Genomic DNA, 25,729 nt, shown 5'->3' with positions numbered 1-25,729 from the left:
GGACACATCACCAGATGCTTTAGTTTAATTGTGCTAGGAATTTAATATTGTGAGTATTCCCAGCAGGCTCACAACGTCATAAGACATTGATATTTGGTTAAATTTCGGTTGCGACATTGGGTGACCAAAATTCAATGTCAATGTTAATTTGATGTACAATACTGACGTCAGTTAATGTTGATATTTGTTGTTTTTAGTTTACGTAACCAAAATCCAACATCATCAACATCAAACTGGCGTCAAATATTGACGTCAGCCCAATTTTCATTCTCAACCAAAATGCAACATTTGTACGACATCATGTCCAACATAAACCTGACGTTATATTTGACATCCTGTGCATGCTGGGTTGTGTAATACCGTGAAATGCACTTACAATTTAAAATAACTGTTTCCTAATATATTTTAAAATAATTTATTCCTGTGATGACACAGTTGGTTTTTCAGCAGCCATTACTCCTGTCTTCAGTGTCACATGATCCTTCAGAAATCATATGTTGATTTGGTGCTCAATAAACATTTCTTATTATCAACACTAAAAAATATTTGTGGAAACCATGATATATTGTTTTCTGGATCCTGAATAGAATAGAAAGGTATATCAGCATTTATTTCCAATTCAGATGTTTTGCAATAGAAATGTCTTGTCACAAAAAACCTTCTGACACCAACAAACTTTGTCAAGCTTTGGAATGGTACTGTAAAGTTTACCCAGAACAAAAAAGATACTGAATTAATGTGCTTGAAGTTAGTTTGATCAACTTTTAGAAATACGCAAGCATTTACAGCTTCCACAAATGGTCTAAGAGCCACAAACCTCTCATGCTAAATGGCGTCTTTAACCAATTTTAACCACACTGACTTCTGAGGTGTTTTTGAAAACGGAAACAAAGCAATGTGAATGTCACCGTCCTAAAAATCATACATAATAATCTGCATTTTTGGCCAAAATAAAACAAATTAGGAGTAATATGTGCATTCTAATTGAATGGTTTAACCTTTTCATGTGAGATGAGAGTGAAGATTCATGTAAAAAACAGTGACCTTTCCTGCCATGCAGGTTGACCTTTCCTCTCTTATTTGCAGTGTTAGATGGGAAAATGTCAGCTGATATTTCCAGCACATTGCCCTTTGGTACCGTCATATAAACACTGGGTTTTCACACAAAGTGCATCACTTTAAAACTAAGGCTTCTTAATCGGGAAGACAGCCTAACACACGTTGTAAAATGTCATGTCAATTTTTAAGAAAGAGCATGAATTATTATTTTTGTTAGTCGAGGCCCCTGCTCTGAGGCAAATTTTTTCAAAAAGCAATATCTAATCTGGGCTTACCTTCCTCTAATGTGTTTTTATCTGGGCTGTACATCTATTTCTGCCTCCCCTGTTTGAAATCGATGTAGGAAGATTATCCATCGTCCTTTTATATTCATGATTAAAGAAGTTCTTTTCAGAGTTTTTATCTAGAGTTGCCTTTTAAGTACGAGTTGGTTTGAAGAGGCATTGTTTGGTAATGGGAAGCAAAGGAAGAATATTCAGAGGCTTAGGCTAGCATGGCAAAAATCTAGAGAAGGACAATGAGCAAGATTGCTTTGTCAAAGTATTTTCCCCAGATCTAGCCAGAATTAAATGGATTTTTTTTTCCTCTTATTCAAAGTGCTGTCATTTATCACAATCATGCCTTGTTGTGTTGGCGTGAAGTGTCTGAATTATGCACATGTATACAGCATGTCAAATTATTCATAGACTGTTACATGTGGTGTGGCATTGTTGTTTATTCAAAACTTATTGATGTAAGGCATTAGCATTTGCTTGGTATATTTGTCTTTTATCACCTGATCTAGCATCAGTTCTCTTCAGTTCCCATGGCAATTGGTCTTTCTTGTTTAAGATTCAGCTTTTGTGATCCATCGTTTTGGTAGCTCTTCTCTGTTGTGCTTGAAAGAAGTCTATGAAAATAATCACAAATAGATTAAAAATTAAATAGAATAAATTGTGACGGCAATGGCATAATAGCTTGTTATAAAACACAATCAGAATGATTGCAATGTTCTTTCTTTTAATTATACTTTGAATACAGTTTTTTTTTTTTAATCGGCAGCTGCCTTACTAGCAATTATAGGATATTCCACAATTTACTGTGATTATGGTAATGTTATATTGATTGAAAATAAATCACATTACAAAATAGCCCACAATACTATAAATATGCTACAAAGAACATTAATTTGTACATTTATAATGTATTACGAACATTAAAGATTTATCTGGTTGATCCAACCTTATTTTCACTTCTGAACTACTTGTGTTTTGTTGTGTATTAACTTTGTGTGTAAGTCCATGCTTAACCACCGAGTCACTGAGAAAAACACTATCTTAGAGCTATTTTACTTTTTTTTACTTTACTTTTAGTCATTTAGCAGACGCTTTTATCCAAAGTGACTTACAAATAAGAAAAAGTAACTAAAACTAAAAGTTAACACTCTGTAAATACTCTATACACACCCATTTAAGAAAATACAGAAATTAAATAAAATTGACAAATGCATACAACAATTGTTATGCATACATTTCAATAGTAAACATATAAAGGAAAAAAAAAAAAAAAAAAAAAAAAAAATATATATATATATATATATATAATAAAAATATAAAAAATATAATAAATATTATTTATATAAAAAAAATATATATATAAAATAGCTATTTTTCTTTAGACTTATGTGTCTTACATTGATTTTGTTTCTTGCTCAAAACTAAAGGCTTTACTATTCTCTAAAGGTCTCACCTCTTTCTAAAACGCTATTCACAAACAAATGGATTTTTAGTACATCTCTTTTATGATTTTAGGGACATTCAAACCTGTGAAAATGTAAAATCATGGCCTGTTCATGTTAGATTTTAGATGACTACTTACTATATATTGAAGAAACTCTGTGAACATTTGAGTTCATTCTGTAAAATATGAATACCGAATTTCTCTCTTATATCCAAGCACTCTACTTTTCGTCTCCCAGATAACGTGTGCTAATGATCCCAGATGGGCAATCTCTATCACCTGTTCACATCTCAATGAGTCTGTTGTCGACTGCACAAACAGCATCACAGTCATATAGCAATATTTATGAAACTAAACTAATGACATAGTGAGGGCAAGTCATTATGTAGTTCTGCCTCAAAGAAGAGCATCACACTCAATTATACAAGCATTCACAGTAGAGTTTGTGCTACCCAAAGTATATTATATATAAATAAACCTACAGATGTAAAGATCTAAAGATAAATCTAGCAGAAAAGAAATAATGGTTATTTGAATAGTTTGCTCATTATCCACAATGTCTGTGACCACATTGAACATATAGGATTCAAGTCTAATTTAAACCTTGAAATAAACTATTTAGGCTTTTAAGATTTTTCAAAGGAACAGTAAGTACAATATTTAAGAAAGACATATTTAAGATTCTGGACTATTTCTGAGCCAGTAATAGAATAAGTAAATGTTTTATATTGACCATGTTCCTCTCCCTTTGAAGCTTAAAATACTTTGTGGATCATTTTCAAATTGTTGTGTAAATCTAAACGATTTGTTTAAACTGTTGATAATATAATTTGCAATTACAAATGCATTGAATAAAAATGCTAAACACAAGCATCTCTAGACTTCTGGAAACCACTTTAAATATAAATACACCATTTGGACTAAGGCTTATGTCAGTTTGGTTAGATGATAAGAGCATCAATGCCTCTTCTGTGCAGGGTCAGCAACTGATGGACTTGGAGAATAAACTCAAAGTGGCCAAAGATGAACTGGAGAAGGCAGCGCTGGATAAGGTAAGTCAAGAGCAGGTCCGTTTCATCCTTCTAGTTCAGCTTTACTATTTTTCTCTTCTGCTATCTTTTAAAATGTAAACTTTGAGAATGAATTCTAGTATCTTATTAGGTCAGGGATTTTGCAATTTTGGCAGAGCGCATGGAGCAAATGAACAGATAAATGCTTTGAGGACAAAAGGATAAGATGACAGCGTGATAAACATTTGCCCATTAATCTCATGTGTTGTCTCACTTAATTTGTTACAGGAGTCACAGCTGAAAGCCCTGAAGGACACCGTGCATATCTGCTTCTCGTCTGTCCTACACAGCCAGACAGGAAGTTTACACAGATTTCCAGCCACACCCACCAACCTGTTGAGGTACTCTGCCCTGGCCAACAATTCAAGAGTCACCTTTCAGCAGCCGCATGCAAAGGTACTAACACCCTGAAGAAAAGCCATTCTCTGAATTTGATGAAAAAGCACATCATCCATAGTATGACCAAGACAGGCTTTTTTATTTTGTTTTATTCACAAAGTCTTTCCTTCAAATGGCACAAAAGTACTATAAATGTATGCATACAACTTGCTATATTTAGAACCTTCTGAATCCATAAGAAAGTTTAATGTTATAAGTAGACCAGGGTGAAAGTTATTCACTAAAAATCTGCAGGTTTCAAAGTTCACAATCAAAGAATAGCACACATTTATTCCAAGCAATTTGTGTATTTTCTACTATTGATAAATTACTGGTGTTTATAATGTAATCTGTTGTTATAAATATCACTTGTTGTAATCATAAACACTTCAAAATAAAAGTCCTGGTATATTTCGGGATTGTTTATATATTTAAAAGTGCTGTATTAAGCAGACACACTTTAGTTTAGGGACCAATTCTCACAATTAACTAACTATTAACTATGACTTTTTCCGCAACAAACTGCTTATTAATATAGTAGGGTAGTTGTTAATTTTGGGTATTAGGCAAGGTTAAGGGATCTAGAATATGGTAATGGAGACTAAGGCATTAATATGTGCTTTTGTAAGTACCAATAAACAGCCAATATGCATGCTAATAAGCAACTAGTTAATTGTGAGAATTGGTCTCTTAACTAAAGTACCACATTTTTTTTTGTTCTGGTCATTATAATAATCTGTTGGCCTGTCTGGCATTTAATTCAACAAACTCCCGTAGTTTCACTCTAGGCTATGTAGTCACTGGAAGGAAAGACTAAGAACATTATTTAACACATTATATATATTTATTTAATGGTTGCACTTTACTTCGATGGTACATTTTAATCATTCTACTAACTATAAGTAACTTACCAACTACATGTCAACTAACTCTCATTAATTTGCAACTAAGTTGACATCCTTGCAAAGATTAAAATCATGTGTTTGGAGACAATCAATGTGTAGTGTTAGGAGATATTAAGCAGACAGCTTAATAGACTTGTAGTTGATGTAGGTGTAAAGTTACTTATAGTTAGTAGAATGTCAAAGTGGACTGTCAGAATAAAGTGTTTCTTATTTTACTAGTATCTGCACAATAAACACATTTTTTCTGTTTTCATTCTTTTATCTATAACATGCATTTTCAAAACAGTGAATTTTCATTTCATGCTGACCTTAGATTTCTGTTTATTGTGCATTTCTGTGGGAGTTATCAAATGATTTTAGAATACTTTAAATATAGTGCATGGAGTTACAAAGACATTTTGGGGAGGCTAACTATTCCTTCAGCAATTTTATTGTCATCTCTTTTGCATCATGCTATTGTAAAATGAAGGAAAGGGGTTTGTTACTTTGAGGCAACTGTTACGGGGCTGACGAGACGTGAGACGTGCGGATCCATGTGCAAAGCTTTATTAAAAAACATGGTCAGAAAACAGGCAGGGTCAGACAGTGGCAAACAGGTATGGCAGAGGCAAGACAGAGCAATCCGGGGCACAAGCGTGGGTCGATGATTGGCGAACAGTATCCAAAGGGGCAAGGCAGAGAGATAATCCAGAGACGAGAGCAATAATCCAAACAGGGAGCAAACAGAGTCCAAACGGCAGAGGCAAAGGGTAAATCCAGGAAACACGGGCAGGGTCAGACACGGCAGGAAAACAAGGCAAGACTAGGACTAGAATAATGGCTCTGTAGAGTTGCTATCGCTGGGTTAGTGATAAACGCTAACAATACTCGGCCCTGATGCTGAGGAAGTCCATGGTTTAAATAGTGTGTGTGATTGTGAAATGAGCATCAGGTGCGTGTGATGAGTGAATGGTGACAGCTGTGATCTGTGCAATGCATAGTGGGAAATGGAGTCCAGTGTGCTGTGTAGTGTGAGAGTCAATGTGGTGAATGGGTGACCTCTGGTGGTGGTAAAAAAGGAGAGCATGGACCAGATTCGTGACATAGCCCCCCCCCAAGGAGCGGCTTCCAGACGCTCCTATATAGTCCAGGAGGGTGGTGGAGCGGAGGCGGAACAGGGGGAGGGAACGGAGGGTCAGGTCCTTGAGGAAGTGGGAAGACCGGGGACAGAGGCAGAACCGGCAGAGCAGGAAACCAGGGCGGAGCCAGAGGCCAGTTCAGGACCGACAGAGCAGAGGCCCACCAGGGCGGAGCAGACGGCACGGGAGCCCACCAGGGCGAAGTAGACGGGACCGGAGCCCACCAGGGCGGAGCAGACGGGACCAGAGCCCACCAGGGCGGAGCAGACGGGACCAGAGCCCACCAGGGCGGAGCAGACGGGACCAGAGCCCACCAGGGCGGAGCAGACGGGACCAGAGCCCACCAGGGCGGAGCAGACGGGACCAGAGCCCACCAGGGCGGAACAGACGGGACCAGAGCCCACCAGGGCGGAGCAGAAGACCACCAGACTCGAGCAGAAGACCACCACGGCGGGGCAGATAACCACCAGACCAGAGCAGAGGACCACCACGGCGGAGCAGATGACCACCAGACCCGAGCAGAAGACCACCACGGTGGGGCAGAAGACCCCCATGGCGGAGCAGACGACCACCAGACCCGAGCAGAAGACCACCACAGGGAGGCAGACAGGGCAGGAACCCATGACAGAGACTGGGATCTGGGGAGAACAAGGACAGACAACACAGAGAGAGCAGAGACAGACAACACTGGGAGAGTCTTCGTTGCAGGGCAGGACGGGACCAGTGCCCACCTGGGCGGAGCAGGAGACCCCCAGAGCCAGACAACTGACCACCATGGCGGAGTAGACGAGCCGGAGCCCACCAGTGTGGCGTAGACAGGGCAGAGTATCTCCACGGCAGAGCGGACTGGTCAGGAAGCCATGACAGGATCAGGGATCTGGGGAGAACAGAGACAGACACCACAGAGAGAGTCCCCATGGTCACAGGAGCCGTGACCGAGCAGGTCGAGAGTTCATGGACGGTCTCTATGGCTGTGGCAGGACAGGGCGAGAGCTCACAGACGGCCTCTTTAGCCGTGACAGGACAGGGCGAGAGCTCACAGATGGCCTCTTTAGCCGTGACAGGACAGGGCGAGAGCTCACAGACGGCCTCTTTAGCCGTGACAGGACAGGGCGAGAGCTCACAGACGGCCTCTTTAGCCGTGACAGGACAGGGCGAGAGCTCACAGACGGCCTCTTTAGCCGTGACAGGACAGGGCGAGAGCTCACAGACGGCCTCTTTAGCCGTGACAGGACAGACAGTGAGTTCAGGGGCGGCCTTCATGACTGTGACAGGGCAGACAGTGAGTTCAGAAACGGTCTCCATGGCCGTGACAGGGCAGACAGTGAGTTCAGGAACGGCCTCCATGGCCGTGACAGGGCAGACAGTGAGTTCAGGAACGGCCTCCATGGCCGTGACGGGGCAGACAGTGAGTTCAAGAACGGCCTCCGTGGCCGTGACAGGGCAGACCGTAAGTTCAGGAACGGCCTCCATGGCCATGACAGGGCAGACCATGAGGTCAGGAACGGCCTCTGTGGCCGTGACAAGGCAGACCGTGAGTTCAGGAACAGCCTCCGTGGCCGTGACAGGGTAGACAGTGACGTCAGGAACGGCCTCCATGGCCGTGACAGGGCAGACCATGAGGTCAGGAACGGCCTCCGTGGCCGTGACAGGGCAGACAGCGAGTTCAGGGACAGGTGCCACCACTTCGGGAGGTTCTGCAGCGGAAGCCGCCACCTCTGGAGGCACTGGAGTAGACTCGTGGACAGGAGAGGCCTCAGGAGCACAGTGTGCAGCCCACACACTCAAAATGGCAACCGCCATAACGGGAAGTACTGAGGTCAGGGGAACACTCTCTGTAACAGACAGGGTTGAGGCCCTGGGAATGCCAGCTACTCGCACTGACATCAGTGGTGGGTCCATCACACTGGATATCGGAACTCGAAGGACTGACCTTGAATCTGTGGTAACAGACTCTGGCTGAGGAGCTGAGACGTGAGCAGACTCTGGCTGAGGAGCTGAGGCGTGAGCAGACTCTGGCTGAGGAGCTGAGGCGTGAGCAGACTCTGGCTGAGGAGCTGAGGCGTGAGCAGACTCTGGCTTGGCAGGCGTGACGTGAGCAGACTCTGGCTTGGCAGGCGTGACGTGAGCAGACTCTGGCTTGGCAGGCGTGACGTGAGCAGACTCTGGCTTGGCAGGCGTGACGTGAGCAGACTCTGGCTTGGCAGGCGTGACGTGAGCAGACTCTGGCTTGGCAGGCGTGACGTGAGCAGACTCTGGCTTGGCAGGCGTGACGTGAGCAGACTCTGGCTTGGCAGGCATGACGTTACGGGGTGGTGTTGTTGCCGCCATTTTGCAAGTGAGTGCGGTGTTGCATTCCTCCGCAACACCCACAGTGAACGGAGAGCCCACACACAGCAAGGCATAGTCCATAAATTGACTGAGAGATGAACGGGGACCCTCGCGGATTAATTTTGACCGGAGCGGCTGATTAATGCCCTCGCAAAAAAAATCTATTAGAGCATAGTCCGGCAGATCAGAAAAATAGGCGAGGTCTAAGTACTCTTGTATGTATTCCTCGAGCGGTCTAAAAGCCTGCTCGAGGGTTAACAACAGTCGTGCAGTGTCCATACCTGGCCAATGTCTACTATAAAAGCCGCTGGATCCTCTTGTGGCCGAGTATTCTGTTACGGGGCTGACGAGACGTGAGACGTGCGGATCCATGTGCAAAGCTTTATTAAAAAACATGGTCAGAAAACAGGCAGGGTCAGACAGTGGCAAACAGGTATGGCAGAGGCAAGACAGAGCAATCCGGGGCGCAAGCGTGGGTCGATGATCGGCGAACAGTATCCAAAGGGGCAAGGCAGAGAGATAATCCAGAGACGAGAGCAATAATCCAAACAGGGAGCAAACAGAGTCCAAACGGCAGAGGCAAAGGGTAAATCCAGGAAACACGGGCAGGGTCAGACACGGCAGGAAAACAAGGCAAGACTAGGACTAGAATAATGGCTCTGTAGAGTTGCTATCGCTGGGTTAGTGATAAACGCTAACAATACTCGGCCCTGATGCTGAGGAAGTCCATGGTTTAAATAGTGTGTGTGATTGTGAAATGAGCATCAGGTGCGTGTGATGAGTGAATGGTGACAGCTGTGATCTGTGCAATGCATAGTGGGAAATGGAGTCCAGTGTGCTGTGTAGTGTGAGAGTCAATGTGGTGAATGGGTGACCTCTGGTGGTGGTAAAAAAGGAGAGCATGGACCAGATTCGTGACAGCAACACTGTAATCTAAGGGTTAAATGCCATAATTCACAAAAGGCATACTGTCATCAAACCTGTTAAGAAAGGAATCTCTCAGTGCATACAGTACTGCTGAGAACACCATTAAGAGTGCTTGATTTATTTGGCAGGCAGTGTGGGAGAATCTGCCTCTATTTTCTCCCCCTACATGACGTAGAAGCAATTGTTTCTTAAGAATCTCAATGCTTATATGCACTACCCAGAGGACAGAGCAGTGCTTTTTGATTATGCTCCAATACTGTTGTCCACAAGCAAAAAGTCTCCATAGAACAATATTAGAGAACATCAAAAGACCTCATAAAACAAGGCTTCAGCGTTCAGCTCTTTTTTTCCTAAATAAGCTGATTTTTAAGAAAGAAAATGTTAGAAGGAACTGGTATTATTGCGCACCCATAAAGACATGACAGGAAAAATAAATGAAGTACTTTCTTGGACAGTGTCATGTTTATGTTGATTTCTTCAGAATCTTGATCTGAATGGTCTCACTTTGAGCCTTTCAGCAAAAGTTTCATTGGAAACCTGCCACAAACCTCAACCCTGACAACAAAGTCAAGATGTGTTCCTATATGATTAAACATGTTATTGTAAAACATCTGTCCAAGGTTGTCTCTCAAGTACAAATAATTTTCTACCTCTCAAATGAAGTGGATGAGAAGAAGACATTTAGTCCTCTATGCAGTGTCCCATTCAGTATTTCATTACAGTCCCTATTCATCAACTGTTGGGAATGTAATGAGCCTTAATCCTTTCCAAACAGCCATGTAAAACCTATACTGTCAGCCAGCACACACTAGTCCCTGCTGCTGAAAGATTCATCAGCTTGAGGTTTTAACAAACAGCCAGTATTAAATGATAGTCACTTCATATTTAATAGCCGTTGATAGATGCCATGTTCTGTAGCTTATTAAATTGCATGTAACATTTATGAGTTTGTGCGATTTGCCTGTTAGCAAATACTCTAGAATATTTAGAGATTCTTTTTTTCACTTAAACTCAAAAGATTATTATGCAAGTATCAATGCAAATTTATAGCTCCACAAAGAGCCTAAAAGGCGAGCATAGACATTTGATGTGTTAAAAATATTGTGCATTTATGTTAAACTTATCACTGTTTTAATTTACATTAAAAGCTTTTTTAATTTACACATAAATTTAAGTGTTCATCACAAGTAATCGAATTAAGAAAAACGCTGCAAAACAATGCCATGCTGTCTCACGACTAATCTGTACATATTTTATGAGGTGGCTAATTCGTACAAATTCATACAACCTCACTGGTATGATTTTGTACGATTTGTCTAGACCCCAGTGATGAGTAGGTTTAGAGGCGGGGTTATGGGGTGGCTCATTCGTATGAATTCATACAAATTGGGGGACTCGTACGATTTAGCAAAAATCTTACAAGTTTGTACAAGTGAGGTCTTACAAATTTGTACGAATTAGCCATCTCATTAAATATGTACGAATTGCCATGAAATCAGGTTGAGCGGGTTGTGGGTTAAAATGCAAATTATATAATATACATTATAGGCTTTTTTTTCATTAGAAATACAACGATTTGTTCATTTATGTTAGCACAGGTCCATTAAATAATAGCAACAATTTTAATAATGTTAATAAGTGTTGAAATTAACATTAACTGAGGTTAATAAATGGTTTAGAAGTACTAGTTCATGTTCATGTTCAGTCAAGTACTAGTTAGTGTTAGTTCATGTTAACTAATGTTAAATGAAACCTTATTGCACTGTAAAACATTAAAAGTTGACTTAACTTAAAATTTCAAGGCAACTTGCTGCACAGCTTTTTTGAGTTTACTCAACTTTGGACCAAGTTGTTCACTCAACCCAAGTCACTGAGTAATGTCAGATGTCTCTTTTTTTATTATTATTCAGCTAAAACAGTTTTGTTAGTTACAAATACTTGTAATGCTTTTCCAATGTGTCTAAAATTATGTTCTGTGAACTCTTTTTTTTTTCTGTGAGTTTTATGGACAAAGATGTTTTGTTCTAGTTAGCATTTATACAATGTTATAAAATAAAACTATAACTGCAGGCTTCAAATTTTGTTTATTAACTTGAATGTTGATGTAATTAATGTTTTTCTGTTTCTTGGAAGAAAAAAGAATGTTAAAGTCACCACATTATTGAATTTGTTTGTTTACAAATAAAAAACATTAATGGATAAGTTAGTCTAATAAGTTGTCTTAAAAAGTCTACATTGTCTTTGTAAGACAACTTATAAGACTAAGATATCCAAAAAATGGATAAAAGTGGTTGAACATACTCTAGGCCTCAAAACTAGACCTCAAGAACGGTGGCAATCAACAAATGTTAAAAAGATGAGCCCTTTACATCACAGTATAACAAATAACTAACAATAATGATAAAACAACAACAAAAAAGTTTAAATGAAATCAGCAAACAGCAAAACAATCCTATAATAGTAACTGCATAATTTATTCATGCTGCAATGCATTCTGGGAACTCGCAAAGCATTAACATTTCAACAATATGAAATTCTTTGTTCAGACAACTGTGTTTGAATAGTTGGGACAATATTTGGGGTAATTTTGTTGGTCTGACAACGGTTTTTATGTAGTTTCAAGAAAATAACATTTCGTCGCTGTCGGGCGGAAACCTCCTATGTCCAAATTTAGTTAATTTCATATTTTTTCACAAATCGATGCTATTGGTCAGTTCCCACGTGTGTCTGTTATTTTTACAAATTATTAACCAATCTAAAGTATTGAAAATAGCTTGAGAGCAAATCTCTTAATGCCATTGGACACTTCAACTGTCTGAGAAGTCTCGTAACTCCACCTCTTCTTCACTCCGCGGGAGCCTCGCAGCATTATGTCTTCTCAAGATTGAAAGTCGCAACGAATCCTCGTCGAGCAACACGTCCTCTGAGGTAAATGTCCTCAAAACACTGGTTATTCATGATTCATCTATATGAATTATATAATAATAGTTTATATATTATGTATAACAGTTTTATCTCGATCCGTTTTTATTTATGGGAGAAAAAAGGGCTGTCTACTGGTGCCAAGTAAGCCTATCTTTGGATAACTGTCTGTTTTTTAAACAATAACGAGTGAAAATAGTTACATTTATACATCGATACATTTGAGTAGGCCTGTTTTGTTAAAAAATCGATAGCTGTAATGCTTCGGTGCAGAAGGAAGCCCCTGAGCCACGAAGGTAAATTTGCGAGCAGATTAGTCTAATTTCCGCCTATTAGACAGCCTAGTCAGCTCATCGTTTTTTGGATTGCATCACTTATAGCTCTTAAACCTTTAAAATAGAGTTTAGGAGGATGTATGTAACCACAGTCGTTAGCTTTGGTTAACTATTGAATAATTTTCTCTTGTCAAAAGGCTCAACGCGACCGCAGACTTTGATGAACACTGCTGGCAGCAGCGATGTCTGTGTCCGTACCATTCTTATCAATGACAGCGTAAACTCGTATCTCCCTGCTCCCAAGTCATAAATCTCGTATCTCCGATTAAACATGATTTTGGGGAAATGTTGTGTTAATGTTGGTACACAACAGTATATGATAGCAATATAAGGTATAATACCAACTTTAACGATACAATGTTTAATAACTCAAAAAATATGCAGTTTTTTTAATTTCCTGAAAAATAATGGTTTTGGAGATGCAAGGATTCTGCCCGACAGTGATGATTTTTTAGTATTTGAGATTCAAACGTTTTCGTAAACTGGAAAATGTGCTATTGCATTTTGTTTACAGTGTGTAAACTACAATTTTTTATGCATTATTAGAACCCCCCCCCCCCCCCATATCTGTTCTGGATCAGGTTAGTTGGGCAGCTTTTGTTACTATGGCAATGTAACACCAGTAAAAACTGATCTTCCTTTATGAGACAAAAATAGTTTGCTCAAACTATACTGTAATTGAGCCACTTACACTGCCTTTTGAGACAGACCTCATTGCTGTTGATTTGTTGTTATTGCTATATTTATGTGCATGACCATCGTAATAAATGGAAGGTCAAGCGTGTAAACAATGGGGAATGGGACGGTATCTGGAGAAACTTTTTGAAAAAGATTTATTTTTATAACGGTGCGGAAATGACATAAAATCATGTACTTGTAGTCATACTACAAATACAGTGGTATAAAGGTCACCAAGAATAAATGCATTAAATTGCCAAGATAGGCAAGAGGTTACAAGTTACAAGTTTTGATCTTTCCGTCTCAACCCAACAACAGCTGACATGAACAGAGCACTGAACACGATGACGCTGGAAATCATGGAAATGGATCTCGTTAGCTGTCGATTCACTCTGTACAGTTAAACAGAGTTAATTAACTAACAATCTGAACAAACCGAGAAGTGAAATATTTATACCGCTGCTTTCCCTGCAGGTATCTCTACCAAACATCCGCTAATTAGCTCGTCTTAAACCAAGGAGGCCAAGCTGATTAATTAAAGCAGGTGTTTTGAACAAATAACTCCGACACGAACCCTCATTTTAATAACTCTTTACAACACTCACCCGACGGCATCTTGTCTTGACGTTGTTGGTCTTCTCATGAGAGTTGTTTGAACTGAAATATAGCACACCATTTCTGATGTAAAAACAAGACTTCTGTGGGCTTGATACAAGATTCATGGATAATGTCCTGAAGTGAAATGTGCAAACTTTACAGCGCAGAAGGGCTTTTTAACTGCTACTTGAAATTTAATAACCTCAAAGCCCTTACGTATAACCGGGATCCTCACCAACCCAAAACAAAGTTTTGCAATCTGCTGTGTATCTGTGCATAATAAGATAATAAACGTGAAGGTATATGCACATTTTCCTTCAGGGTTTGGACATCTTGGCTCATAAGTGAGCGCTCAAGTCAATACCAGATGACAATGTTCAAAAGTGGCTTACCAAAAACTAGGCCTCTACGGATATCATGCTGATTTGCAATGGGGACGCAATAAGCGTGTCATATTCTATTTCATTCACTCTGAGGAGCAGAGAGTCCCTAAGCTGATTGTTGTTATATCATTACTCCTCCAGAGAGACGCTTCAGAGACTGTATGAAGTTTGTTACTGTAGTATTTATCTCATCTGTCTTTGCTCAGTAAATGAGTGATAGGATGTGTGAAGAGCTTTGCAAGAAGCCTCGTCCCTCACTGTGCTTTTTTCTTTAATTCACACTATCTAACCAGGGTCGTGATTTCAGCACATATAATCTGAGACACACTTACCTGCTGGCTCTGTGTCTGATACATTAGTATTTTCATCTTATGTAAGGTAAATATTGCAAATATATAGTATTTAATCATGTGATCAGTTTTTCCAAATTACAGACAAAACATACACATAAAGTGCCATTCTGTCCAGAAATAAATAAATAATTAAAATAAAATAAAATCTAGATATAAACTACCATTCAAAATACTGAAATTGCTAAGGCAGCTTTTATTTTAATACTGAAAAATTGAATATAAAAACAGAAATATTGTGATATTCCAATTTACAACTTTTACATTAATTTATTTACATGATGGCAAATCTGAATTTCCAGTAAAAATAATTACTCCAGTTTTCAGTGTCATATGATCGGAAATAATTCTAATATGCTAATTTCTTGCACAAGGGGGAAAAAAAGACTATTTTACTATCAAAGTTGAGAACAGTTGTGCTTGTTAATATCTTTGTGGTAATCAAGATACACTTTTTTTTCCCCCAGGATTCTTTTATGAATAGAAAGTTAATTGAAAAAACATCATTTATTTGGAATAGGCATATTTTGTAACGGTACAATGGTACTGTACTGGTACTGTATATACTATATGTTTTATATTTATAAATTAAATTAAATTGTAAACATATAATAATAATAATAATAATAATAATAATAATATCTATACGTGATTTAAACAGAACTAGCAAAATACTTTTTTAAAAAATTATGCTCTTAATCCAAACAGTTTCCATTTACTGTAAGTCTCCTTGGATAAAAGCATTTGCTAAATGGAACACAATAACCGATGTGTGCTTTGTGCTCTGACTTTAAAGCCACTCATGTACAGTAGATCACAATAGAGAGTTAACAACTGACTTCAAATTAACCTAAGTGGAAAATTGTCTATGCTTTATAATAAAGCTTCTGGAGAATTTAACCCCAGCACTCTCTTGTTTTCCCTCTTTTTCTTCCTCTCTCTACTCCTTTGTGTCTTTCATAACATAACATTCTGTTTCTTTATGCTCTCTTCCTTAAGGACATCCCGAAAGTTCCCCGGATCACAACAAGTAAATTGCCTGTGAGCAGTGCGGTAATGAGGAGAGAGAGCACAGGACCGAAAGACTGCCAGATGGTGAAGGTAAATTTTTAGTGCCCTTCTACTCTAATGGTCACTTCCTTACCCTTTGGACTAAATGGGGCGACTTATGTTCATTGCATCTCAGTGTATCCCTTAACCATTTAAGATCATTTACAACTTTGCATTAAATTTCATTCAAGAATAAGCTTTGAGGCTTCGCTCAGCAGTTTTCTCGTGATTGATGGCATATTGAACCGCTGCTGTTAGACCCATGAGAAAATATTGCAGATCCATTTAGTTAAGGGTGAAGTGTGTAATTTCTGTCCCTTTACGACACCAAATGGAACTAATAATAATGATTGTTTTCAGACTGATTCCTTAAGCACTCCCCTTTTCTTTCATTGGTCGGCAAAACCGATAGACCAGTTTTAAAATAACACCATTGGTGAGACAGTGTTGTTTCGGGTTGGTCAGGATGCTTAAACAAACAGGAATAATTTGAGGGAAAAAAAAATCTGCTTATTAAACTAGGACAAGAATCTCTAAAGTCCAAAGTATAACACTGGGAAAAGCATGATATAGAAAAATTTAATCTCAAAAAGCTAGCACATTGAATTAAACCAGAAATTTTAAAGTAGGAAATCTGGGAAAAAAATAAATAAATAAATTGATGTTTTCTTGTAAAATGTACTGCAACAATCTGTTTTATTTATAACTTCAATAGTAATAATAATTGTCAAATTAACCAAAGCAAAAGAAGAACAAAGTAATTTGTTAAAGAGCCTCCAATAGTTACACACAATGCCAGTTTACTAGACAACTAGATTAGAAAGGGAGACAGAGAATAGAATAGCTAGAGGAGAATAGAAATGCAGAGATTTTTTTCTCCTCATTCAGTGAGCTAAGCTGGCGGAGGAAGCGTTTGTAGCAACATTTGTAGTGAACTGAGGAAGGGAAGGGCTGTTCCAGTGGTAGTCCTGAAAGCAAGCATCAAAACCTTAAATTTGATTCTGGCCACAGTTTGGAGTCAGTGAAGTGAGATCAGGGTACAATGCATATACGGCTGAGTGCATACAATGCTTATAATGAAATATACTTTACGTCACACACACTATATGCATACTCTAGCATATGTGTAAAAAACAAATCATACTTTGGGCTTTACCCTGTTTTTGCTGTAATATATTGCCTCCACAACAGCTAAAGATGACCTTAAAATGATTATGCTCTTTCTTTTTTTTTTTTTTTTTGTAAAAATATTTCATAGCTATTTGCAGGGGTAGTTGCAAAACTTCTTTTGTAAAGAATTGAAAAGGCATATTTTTTTCACAGAGAGTCTTACAGGTAATGGATGTTAACCAAACAAACACAGATTACGAACCCATTTTGAGAAACGCACTCACACGTTTCTCACACGGATGGTAGGCACAAAGCAACCTTACATGATCCTCAGTCGTCATTGCATTTGACACATGATGTGAGATCTTCTAGTCTGGAAGGTTTGAGACAGCACTGGGAAGATGAACACTGGGAACAATGCATTATACATATCAGCAGAGCAGAGAGGAGTACTGTAGACCAGACCAGATACATCTCACCGCTTGCTGACATGCGCTTATCAACTATAATGACAGGATTGTGTATGTGTGTGTGTTAGCTAAATGTGTGTGTGCGAGAGGGGAAAACAGCCACGTGAGGAAGTGTGTGGAGACAAGAAACAAAGACAGACAGAAATAGGGAGAGAAACACGGGATCCCTGGGAGAAGGTGTCATTCTTGGTAGATGACATGCCATGAAGATTGTCTAATGAAAATGTTCCCAGAGCAGCTCTCACCCTGCTGATGGTACTGATGAGAGCAGTGTGACGGAGCCCTGTGACTATGCTGAGTGAAAGAGAGAGACTGTGAGTGAGATAAAACACACTGGGGTGTCTTTCTAATCAATAATCAATGGGGCCTTATCATATATGAATGCTACTGATTTTTGTATCTTACTGAAGATCAAGTTATTTATTATCATAGATTAACATGTTTTATGAAGACTTGTAGTACAATCTAAAAGTCTGAGACCACTAATTTGTTTTTGCATTCTTCTAGTTTTTATTATTATTATTATTATTATTAGAAATTATGTTTTAGTTTAAGTTTCAGCAGCACTGGAGCTGCATCAACTCCATAGGTTTGTGTAAAACCTGATAATCATGTGATCTAGCATGATTTGGAAGAAGTTCTTCAAAGGAAGAAGAATATCTGACTGTCCGTACAAATTCACATGATCGATGTCACACATTTCCCTTTTTGATTAGTGACCTGGAAATAATGCATAATCATCTGTCTGTCTGTCTAACATCTGAATTGTACATTACGATGTATTAAATTCAAAGTGTGAATTTAAATTGTGAACATCAAAAGTGAGAGTAAAGACATTTATAATGTTACTCAAGTTTTTGTCGTCTCTATTAAAAGAATCATTAAAAAGGTAATACGGTTTCCATAAAAAAATTAAGAAGCACAACTGTTTGCAGCTTTGTTAATAAATAATGTTTCTTAAGCAGTAACTCATCTTATTAGAATAATTTCTGAAGGATACTGAAAACTAAAATAATTCAGCTTTACCATCACAGGAATTAAATAAAAAGTAAGTAACACTTTAGTATAGGGACCAATTCTCACTATTAATTAGTTGCTTATTAGCATACACATTATCTACTAACATATTGACTGTTTATTAGTATTTATAAAGCACATATTCTGCATGACCATATTCTACATCACTAATCCTACCCAATACCTAAACTTAACAACTAACTTACTAACTATTAAGCAGCAAATTAGGAGTTTGAGGCAAAAGTCGTAGTTAACGGTTTGTTAATAGCGAGTATTGGACTTTAAAATATTTTAAAAGCACTGTAACACATCTATCAAAAAGACATGTCAACTGTTTTTGAGTCTTTAGTATTGCTCACACCAATTTATCTAGAGAGAGTTTTTTGAGTAAAGAGCACGTAGGATGAAGCAGGCTTAGGCAGTGAAGGAAAATGAACAAGGTATATGGCAAGAGTTTTAGATTGTTACTCTTTACTCCCTGTATAAATTTGTTCTTTTGGCAGGCACAGCCCTATAACGCTTCCATTAACTTAACCTCACTGTTTTTCGTCCTGTCAGAATAAAAAAATGAGGGTGTATTTTTCAGTTAAACATTGTCTCTTGTAGTCTTGTACTCCTCTGTTAAATGTTTTGCTCCAAAAACATTTTACTAGCTCGTTTTAGAGCTCATAGAGACAAGCATATAAAACATTTCCTTTAAAATACTCCATCCCTTGAGCAACATGATTAATCTGTTTTCTATGCAACACTATATAATCTCATAGTTCAGGGCTTTTGTGGAAAATGTAAACAGCAAACAATTATAGTCTATACAGTATCACTGCACCATCGTGGCCACATATATGTATTTTTATTTATTAAAAATACTTTTATTCAAGATGTATTTCCCCTTCGCTCTGTGCTTGATCGTTAGATGATCTTGGGATTTGTTTGCTCCTTGAATTTGCTTTTTAAATGAACACGTCTTTTTCTGTCTCTATCTTTGTACCTCCAGGTGGGAGCAGACTGTTCCCACAATCAGACTGAGAGTTCATCTGAGATGAAAAAGACATTTGGACACAGTCAAGTGAGTGTTCTGATGTGCCCTACTGAAAGGAATAAAGAGAGAGTTCACCAAAAATGAAAATCTTTCATCATTTGCTCACCGTCATGACTTTTTGAACCTGTATGACTTTTTTTCATCTGTGGAACACAAACGATTTTAAAGAATGTTTAAACTGTTTTTACACATATTAAACCAAAACAACACTGGACTTTCTTTCTATGGACAAAAAATATATAAGATATAAGCTGATATTTTGTGTTCTGCAGCAGTCAAATAGTAGTCAACATTTAAAGTGGATCAAAAAAAGTTCATCAAAGTTGTCCTAAGACAAGAACGCATTTTGGGTTTAGGTTTTAGGACAACTTTGGTGTGTGTGTGTGTGTGTGTTGCCATTTAAGTTAAAAAAGTCATCAAAAATGTCAGAAACCACTAGTGAAAATGCTTCTATTGTTATTTTATTTTATTTTGTTTCACACATTTGCATTCATTTGTGTATATAAATTGTGTCATTACAAATTGCATTACTGCTAAAAAGTTTGGGGTAAGAATGTTTTTTTAAAGAAATTATTATATAATTATTATAAATTTATTTATACTTTTATTAAACAAGTACACATTAAATTGATCAGAACTGACAGTAAATACATTTACATGATCAAATAAATTCATCTGTAATTAGCATAAGCGACTTCTTTCAAAAACATTTTTTAAAATATAAAACCTTAATTTAATTAAAACGTTAATGTAAACAGCAAAACACAAATTGGTAAGCTAGAAATGTGCAGAATCTGAAATATTCTATTTCTTAATCTTGTCTTAATTTAAAATTGTAATTTGTCTTTGTTTAAAATCTAACTAAACTTTTAGTAGTTAAATACAATTTTAATCTATGACCTTTTGACCCCACTGTATATTTGCTAAATTTGCATAATACATGAATATTTTCAGTGTCTCTGAACTTCCATGTTCCCCATGTTACATAAGTGAGCTGTTCAAACGCAGTAAGCATAGACTTGCACACGCAAGTGTCAGCCTTGGGCTCTGCCAAGATCATGGGTTCGATTCCCAGGGAAAGCAAGAGCTGATAAAATGTAGAAACTGTAACTTGAATGCAATGTAAGTCGCTTTGGATAAAAGCGTCTGCTAAATGCATAAATGTAAATGTATAGGTCAGTCTGACAGCGACAGGGGAAATGGAGAGGAAGGTGTAAACGTCTAATCACCTGCTCTGTTTGTGCCAGACTTCAGAGTCTGCGGCACTACGGTATGCATGCATTCTCTTCTCTTGTCATCTCTCTTCTATAGGCGAAGACCTCAGAGCAGATTGGACAAGGCCAAGCAAGGACGGCAGAGGAAAGTGTGAAAACAGACGGAGACCTAAAAAAGACACAAATGGACAAACACAACTGAAGGGACAGTGGAAGACTTGGCAGATTTTCTGCATGGTAAAAATGATGTCAGATCAGTTTAAGCCCCTCTTCATTCACTGAGCTTATAAGCACACACAGGCACACAAACACACACACATGCACTGTAGGCAAACACAAACAACAACAGACGCAAAATACTCAGTCTAACACTGCTAATGTAGAAAAAGAGGTTCCCAACATTCGATTTTGAACTTTCTTAATAAAAACCAACCGCATAGTATGGCATGCATTATAGAGTTTTAGATATTGATTTTACAAGGTTACGATGGTACTGGTTGTTTTTAATAACTGTTATTTTTTTGTTCACTATCTATTTTGATTCTATTTTTCTCCCAAAGTGAGGACACAATGTTCTTTGATTTGTGTTGTTTGTAATTAAAAGCTATTTCTGGCACCTCAGACCAGAATTTCAGTGTTAAAGGTCACACTGGGGGTCATTTGAGTTCTGTAAATTTACACGAGGTCAAGTTCAAACTTTTGTCTGAGCAGCTTCTGAAAATACTGAGCCGTGTCCTGAATGCAAAATAGGGCTGCACGATTTGAGGGAAAAAAACAAATTGTGATTTTTCTGATAAAAATTGTGATTGTGAAATGTGTGGGTTAGGGTTAGGGGTTTTTTGCTAAATAATAATATATTATATAAAGTAAGAAATATTACTATAGTAATTACTATAGTAATAACTCACTGTAGAATACTTGTATAATAATAATAACTAGTATTAATATTATATTTTACAGTACAATTGTAAAATTACAATAATAATACTTAAATCTTAAATCTTTTTTTTGTTTGTTTTTTTTACAAAAGTTAAAACATCAAGCATTTATTTTGCCAGCACATGTGTAAAAGTGTGTAAAAACACAATGCCACTTCACTCTGTAACACGTAGTGCACACATTTATTTCAATAATTTGCAGTCTTTGCGATTTGATTATCATACTAAGCTATGTCGCGATTTCGGTTTTCTTCCAATTAATCGCGCAGCCCTAACTGAAACAAAATCAATCCCAACTCTGCTAAAATTATGAAAAGAACTGTTTAACGCAGCTAAAATGTGAAGGTACGGTTTGTCTTGTGTTGTAGCAAAGATTAATTTACTCCTCCTACTCCATATTACGAGGCTCAAGTTGGCTGGCCAACTATCACTGTTGAATATTTCGGAGCTTTTGGTGCCAGAATTAAAGAGAAAAACTCGACTCACAGTGAGTCGTCTCCCTAAGAATGATGTGCCATGCACCGAGTACTTAATCTACTGCTACATCTCTCTGTTTCTCTACCTTCTTGTGTCCTTTACAATAAACCGTGATTTTCGCTAAATGTGTGAAGAATAAATGGTTATTTGTGGAGTAAAACAACAGACTCGTCACTGTCTGTGCATTTGCTGTGTCCTGACTCTGCTGCTCTATTTAATTAACACCTCTGGCACTTCAAGAAAGGCCCTGTTATACCGTTAAAGTGCAAGGTCAATAACCTAGATCCCATGGGATCAAGCGAAAGTCCTCACTGGTGTATCCTGTACGTGAGCAGCACATCATAATAATTTCAAAGCTCTGGTTCTTAGCCTTTTCATAGACCTTTGATTTATCTTTCTCCATCCATCCTTCCTTCTCTCTCTGCCCACCACTTTTTCCAGCTGAACTTTCTGTTCTCTGTATTTATGTAAACACTGAACTGAAAAATTTACAAATTCCAGGAAGAGATGTATTAATTATGGGGAACTAAGTCTTGATGAAAAGTTGTGATGGCAGCTGGTTTTACAAAAGGCCTTGACTTTACAGCGGCGGCTTTGTCTTGGAAATTAAAGCTAACATTATTATTCTTAAACGATTATGACAATTACTCAATGCTTTTGTCTTTCTATTTTGTCATTTTTATCACATTATTGTCAGTGTAAAAAGTACAGGCACAGTTTTAATGAGGCAACAGTTTCTTTTCCTGTCTCCAAATCGGAGATAGAAAAAACTCTCTGCCAACAGAAACGTCCACCTGCAAATTATGATTTCAGGCTGTTTGCTACTTTGCCAATTATCATCAAAACTTCTGAGGGAGAGCATGCCAAGTGTATTCCAGAGAGAGATGCTCCTCATGAATGTTTGAGCTGGAGAAGATACCGTCTGAAGTGTCCTGAGGGACTACACGCTCGCTCTCAGGTCACTACATGGGAAAATGAGACCGATAGTGACAAATCGGTACGAAGAGCCAATTTACCTGTAGCTACACTGTGGCTTCCAAAAATGTTGTCTTCTCTTGAAAATCTTGCCTCTACAAAATCTTATAAATAAAAATAAGCCATGATCAAAACCTGATTTATATCAGCCTCTCTGAAAAAGCCTTGCGGAGAGGCCGAGTATGCCTGATTACATTTGCTGCGAATAGAGGCTGACTTGTTACAAACTTGTCAAGTGCTTCATTCAGCACAGGGAATGAGACATTAATTTTGGATTTACATATTACCTCCAGTCTTTGAATTCAAAGCGCACAACAGTCTTCGGTGATTAAAAGGATTGTTCTGCGCTCACTGTGAAAATACTGCGAAGGCTTAACGATGCTAAATTGAGGCGCAATGGCATTATTTTGATGTTTTTAAGTGTTCAACATGTGCCATTCGCCTCTGATCTTGGAAACTCCAACAATTTTGTTGCCTTCAGCCTCCATTAATGCTTATATGTGGTTTGGATGATTTCGAGAAAAGCATTCTGATAGGCTAATTACAGCTCAGAAAGCCAATTTTCCCCTCTTCATACCATCTAACCCACTCATGTCAGGGAAAAGGTGTAGGAAATAGAGCCCATCAGCAACTTCAAAGTGAATTTAAATAGCTCCATCAATACTTCCATTCAAACTTGCTCTGGAAGTACTCACGTACCGACATCTCTAGTGATTTGGTTTTTTACACATTGAGTTATGAGGAGGTAAAACAGTGTTTTCAGGAACAACAACAGCCATCTTCAAGAGAAAAGGAAGCTGAAGAATCTGGGCCAGCTGTGAGATGTGGTGCCAGTGGATTCATGAAGATTCCTGGTTGCCAAAAGCAGAATTACACGGTCAAACACACACACACTGAGAGAGAAAAAAAAATGCATTTGGCCACTATGCAGACGGTGTATCTTAAGATAGAAACAACAGCCAAAAGAAAAAGACCGGCTTTTAAAGTTCATCTGACATTTGGCAATAAAAACAGTTACGCTATATTACGCATTCTGTTCGGGGTGATCAAAATTACAGCTTCACCTTGGAGATGTTGATTTCGCCCCCAAAACAACATTTCCAAACATTACGGCAGTGAGTAGCGTCTTTTATTTTGCACATGGACAGTGATAGATGATTCATTAGGTTCATTTCGAAGCGAGTTACTCCTCAAGGATGGTGGAAGTTTTCATGGCAACAGTATCTTCGCCAGCCGGTTCATTGACACCAATGCTAAGACAAACTTTAACGTGAGATGTGCGTATCTGTGCACACAGATATAAAAAGGTGGCGGCGGGCCAGCCGTAAAGTCATTGCGAGGACAGATTTTACAGTGAAAAGCTGTGGGGCTTAGCAGTAAAGTTTCTCACTGCCTCCCACACAGTGCATAAAAGCACAATTATTCACCTATTATCTTTCACCTCGTCACATTTCACTCTAGAACTTAAACAGTAGTTATTTTTCATTTAGCTAACACCTATAGTACAGTGTTTGCTAAGTCATTCCCTCTGGCCTTGTAAATACAGCTATTTGTAATTAACTAGATAATGGGAAAAAACTTACAGAAGTTCAGATGTTAGTTGTACTTGTTTTATTAGATCTTCAGCCACAGCGCATAATTGTTGACATCACTGCGCATAACCCTTACTAATCACCTCTTTAATATAGCTGAACTATGTCCGATTATTACAGAAGTACGATAGAGTGCCATGAAATGTAGTAGGAATTGATTTTGCTCCTTAAATGGAGTGAGTGTCGTTATTGGCAGCGGGCCACAATCTGAAATATGCTCTCAAATATAGTGTGCTGTACTTGAAAAGAAATAACATTGACAAAATATCTCCTGCAGCTAATTGATCTATAACATGCACACAGCTTGACGATGTCAAACTATTTCAATGTGTTTAATCTTAAAGAGCAATATTCATATTATTAATATTAATAAGGTAGGCTACTAACATATGCCACTCCTAACTAAATTGTTCATCTTCTATTAGGCGCCACAATTTTTCGGGATGTTGTGGCTTAAGTCAATTTAAGCTGTAAAGGTCAACAATGCAAACCATCTAAATAGCAATGTAAGCCTACAACCTAATTAAATACTCGCACTAATTACCCATCCAGTCCTTCTCTTCCTCCTCTAGTCTGCTCATTAAAACAAGCATGTCTACTCGTTTCATGATGGATGAGATGTTTTGCCATTACTGCCACTTCTCTACTATATACACTTACACCGTTGAGAAGTTTGGGGTCGTTGAAAGTTTGTAAAGTTTTTTATTTATTTATTTATTTAAGTGATTTGATTCTTTAGAGTAGACAATGCTTTACATTTTTAAACATGCCAAAAGTGCACCGCATGCAGGTTTCTGGGCCCTGCGGGACCCTCAAGAGCTCTGACATAATTTGAATACTGAGTACTATTATTACCTATAAATGTTAAATTGTGTTAAATTATCAATAATGTGCAGTGATTTTTTCAAATAAATGTATAATTTATTACCGTTTAGTGGAAGGAATGTTCATGTACAGTACTCTGATGGTTCTGTTTTCTCCATAAGTTGCCACTGTTTGAAAGAAACACATTTTCTAATAAGAGTGTAGGGAAAGCAGAATATTTTCTTCCCATGAAAACAGAAACTCATGCACT

General features: G+C 38.2%; 1 protein-coding gene across 1 annotated transcript in view; it reads left to right on the top strand.

The window, feature by feature from the left end:
* The window catches only part of LOC306842941 (leucine zipper protein 2-like), a 105,478-nt gene extending 85,820 nt beyond the window's left edge, over nt 1-19,658 (top strand). The window contains exons 8-11 of the mRNA XM_079374158.1: nt 3,756-3,830; nt 4,077-4,244; nt 15,772-15,873; nt 19,414-19,658. Coding sequence (XP_079230284.1) covers nt 3,756-3,830; nt 4,077-4,244; nt 15,772-15,873; nt 19,414-19,542 — 474 coding nt within the window. The 3' untranslated portion in view covers nt 19,543-19,658. The remainder of the gene's footprint in view (nt 1-3,755; nt 3,831-4,076; nt 4,245-15,771; nt 15,874-19,413) is intronic.
* The last annotated feature ends 6,071 nt before the right edge of the window (nt 19,659-25,729 follow it).

Source organism: Barbus barbus, assembly GCF_936440315.1.
Source record: "Barbus barbus genome assembly, chromosome: 23".
Lineage (NCBI taxonomy): Eukaryota > Metazoa > Chordata > Actinopteri > Cypriniformes > Cyprinidae > Barbus > Barbus barbus.
Note: the sequence above shows the minus strand (reverse complement) of the source record. Positions and strands in the feature narration are given on the sequence as shown.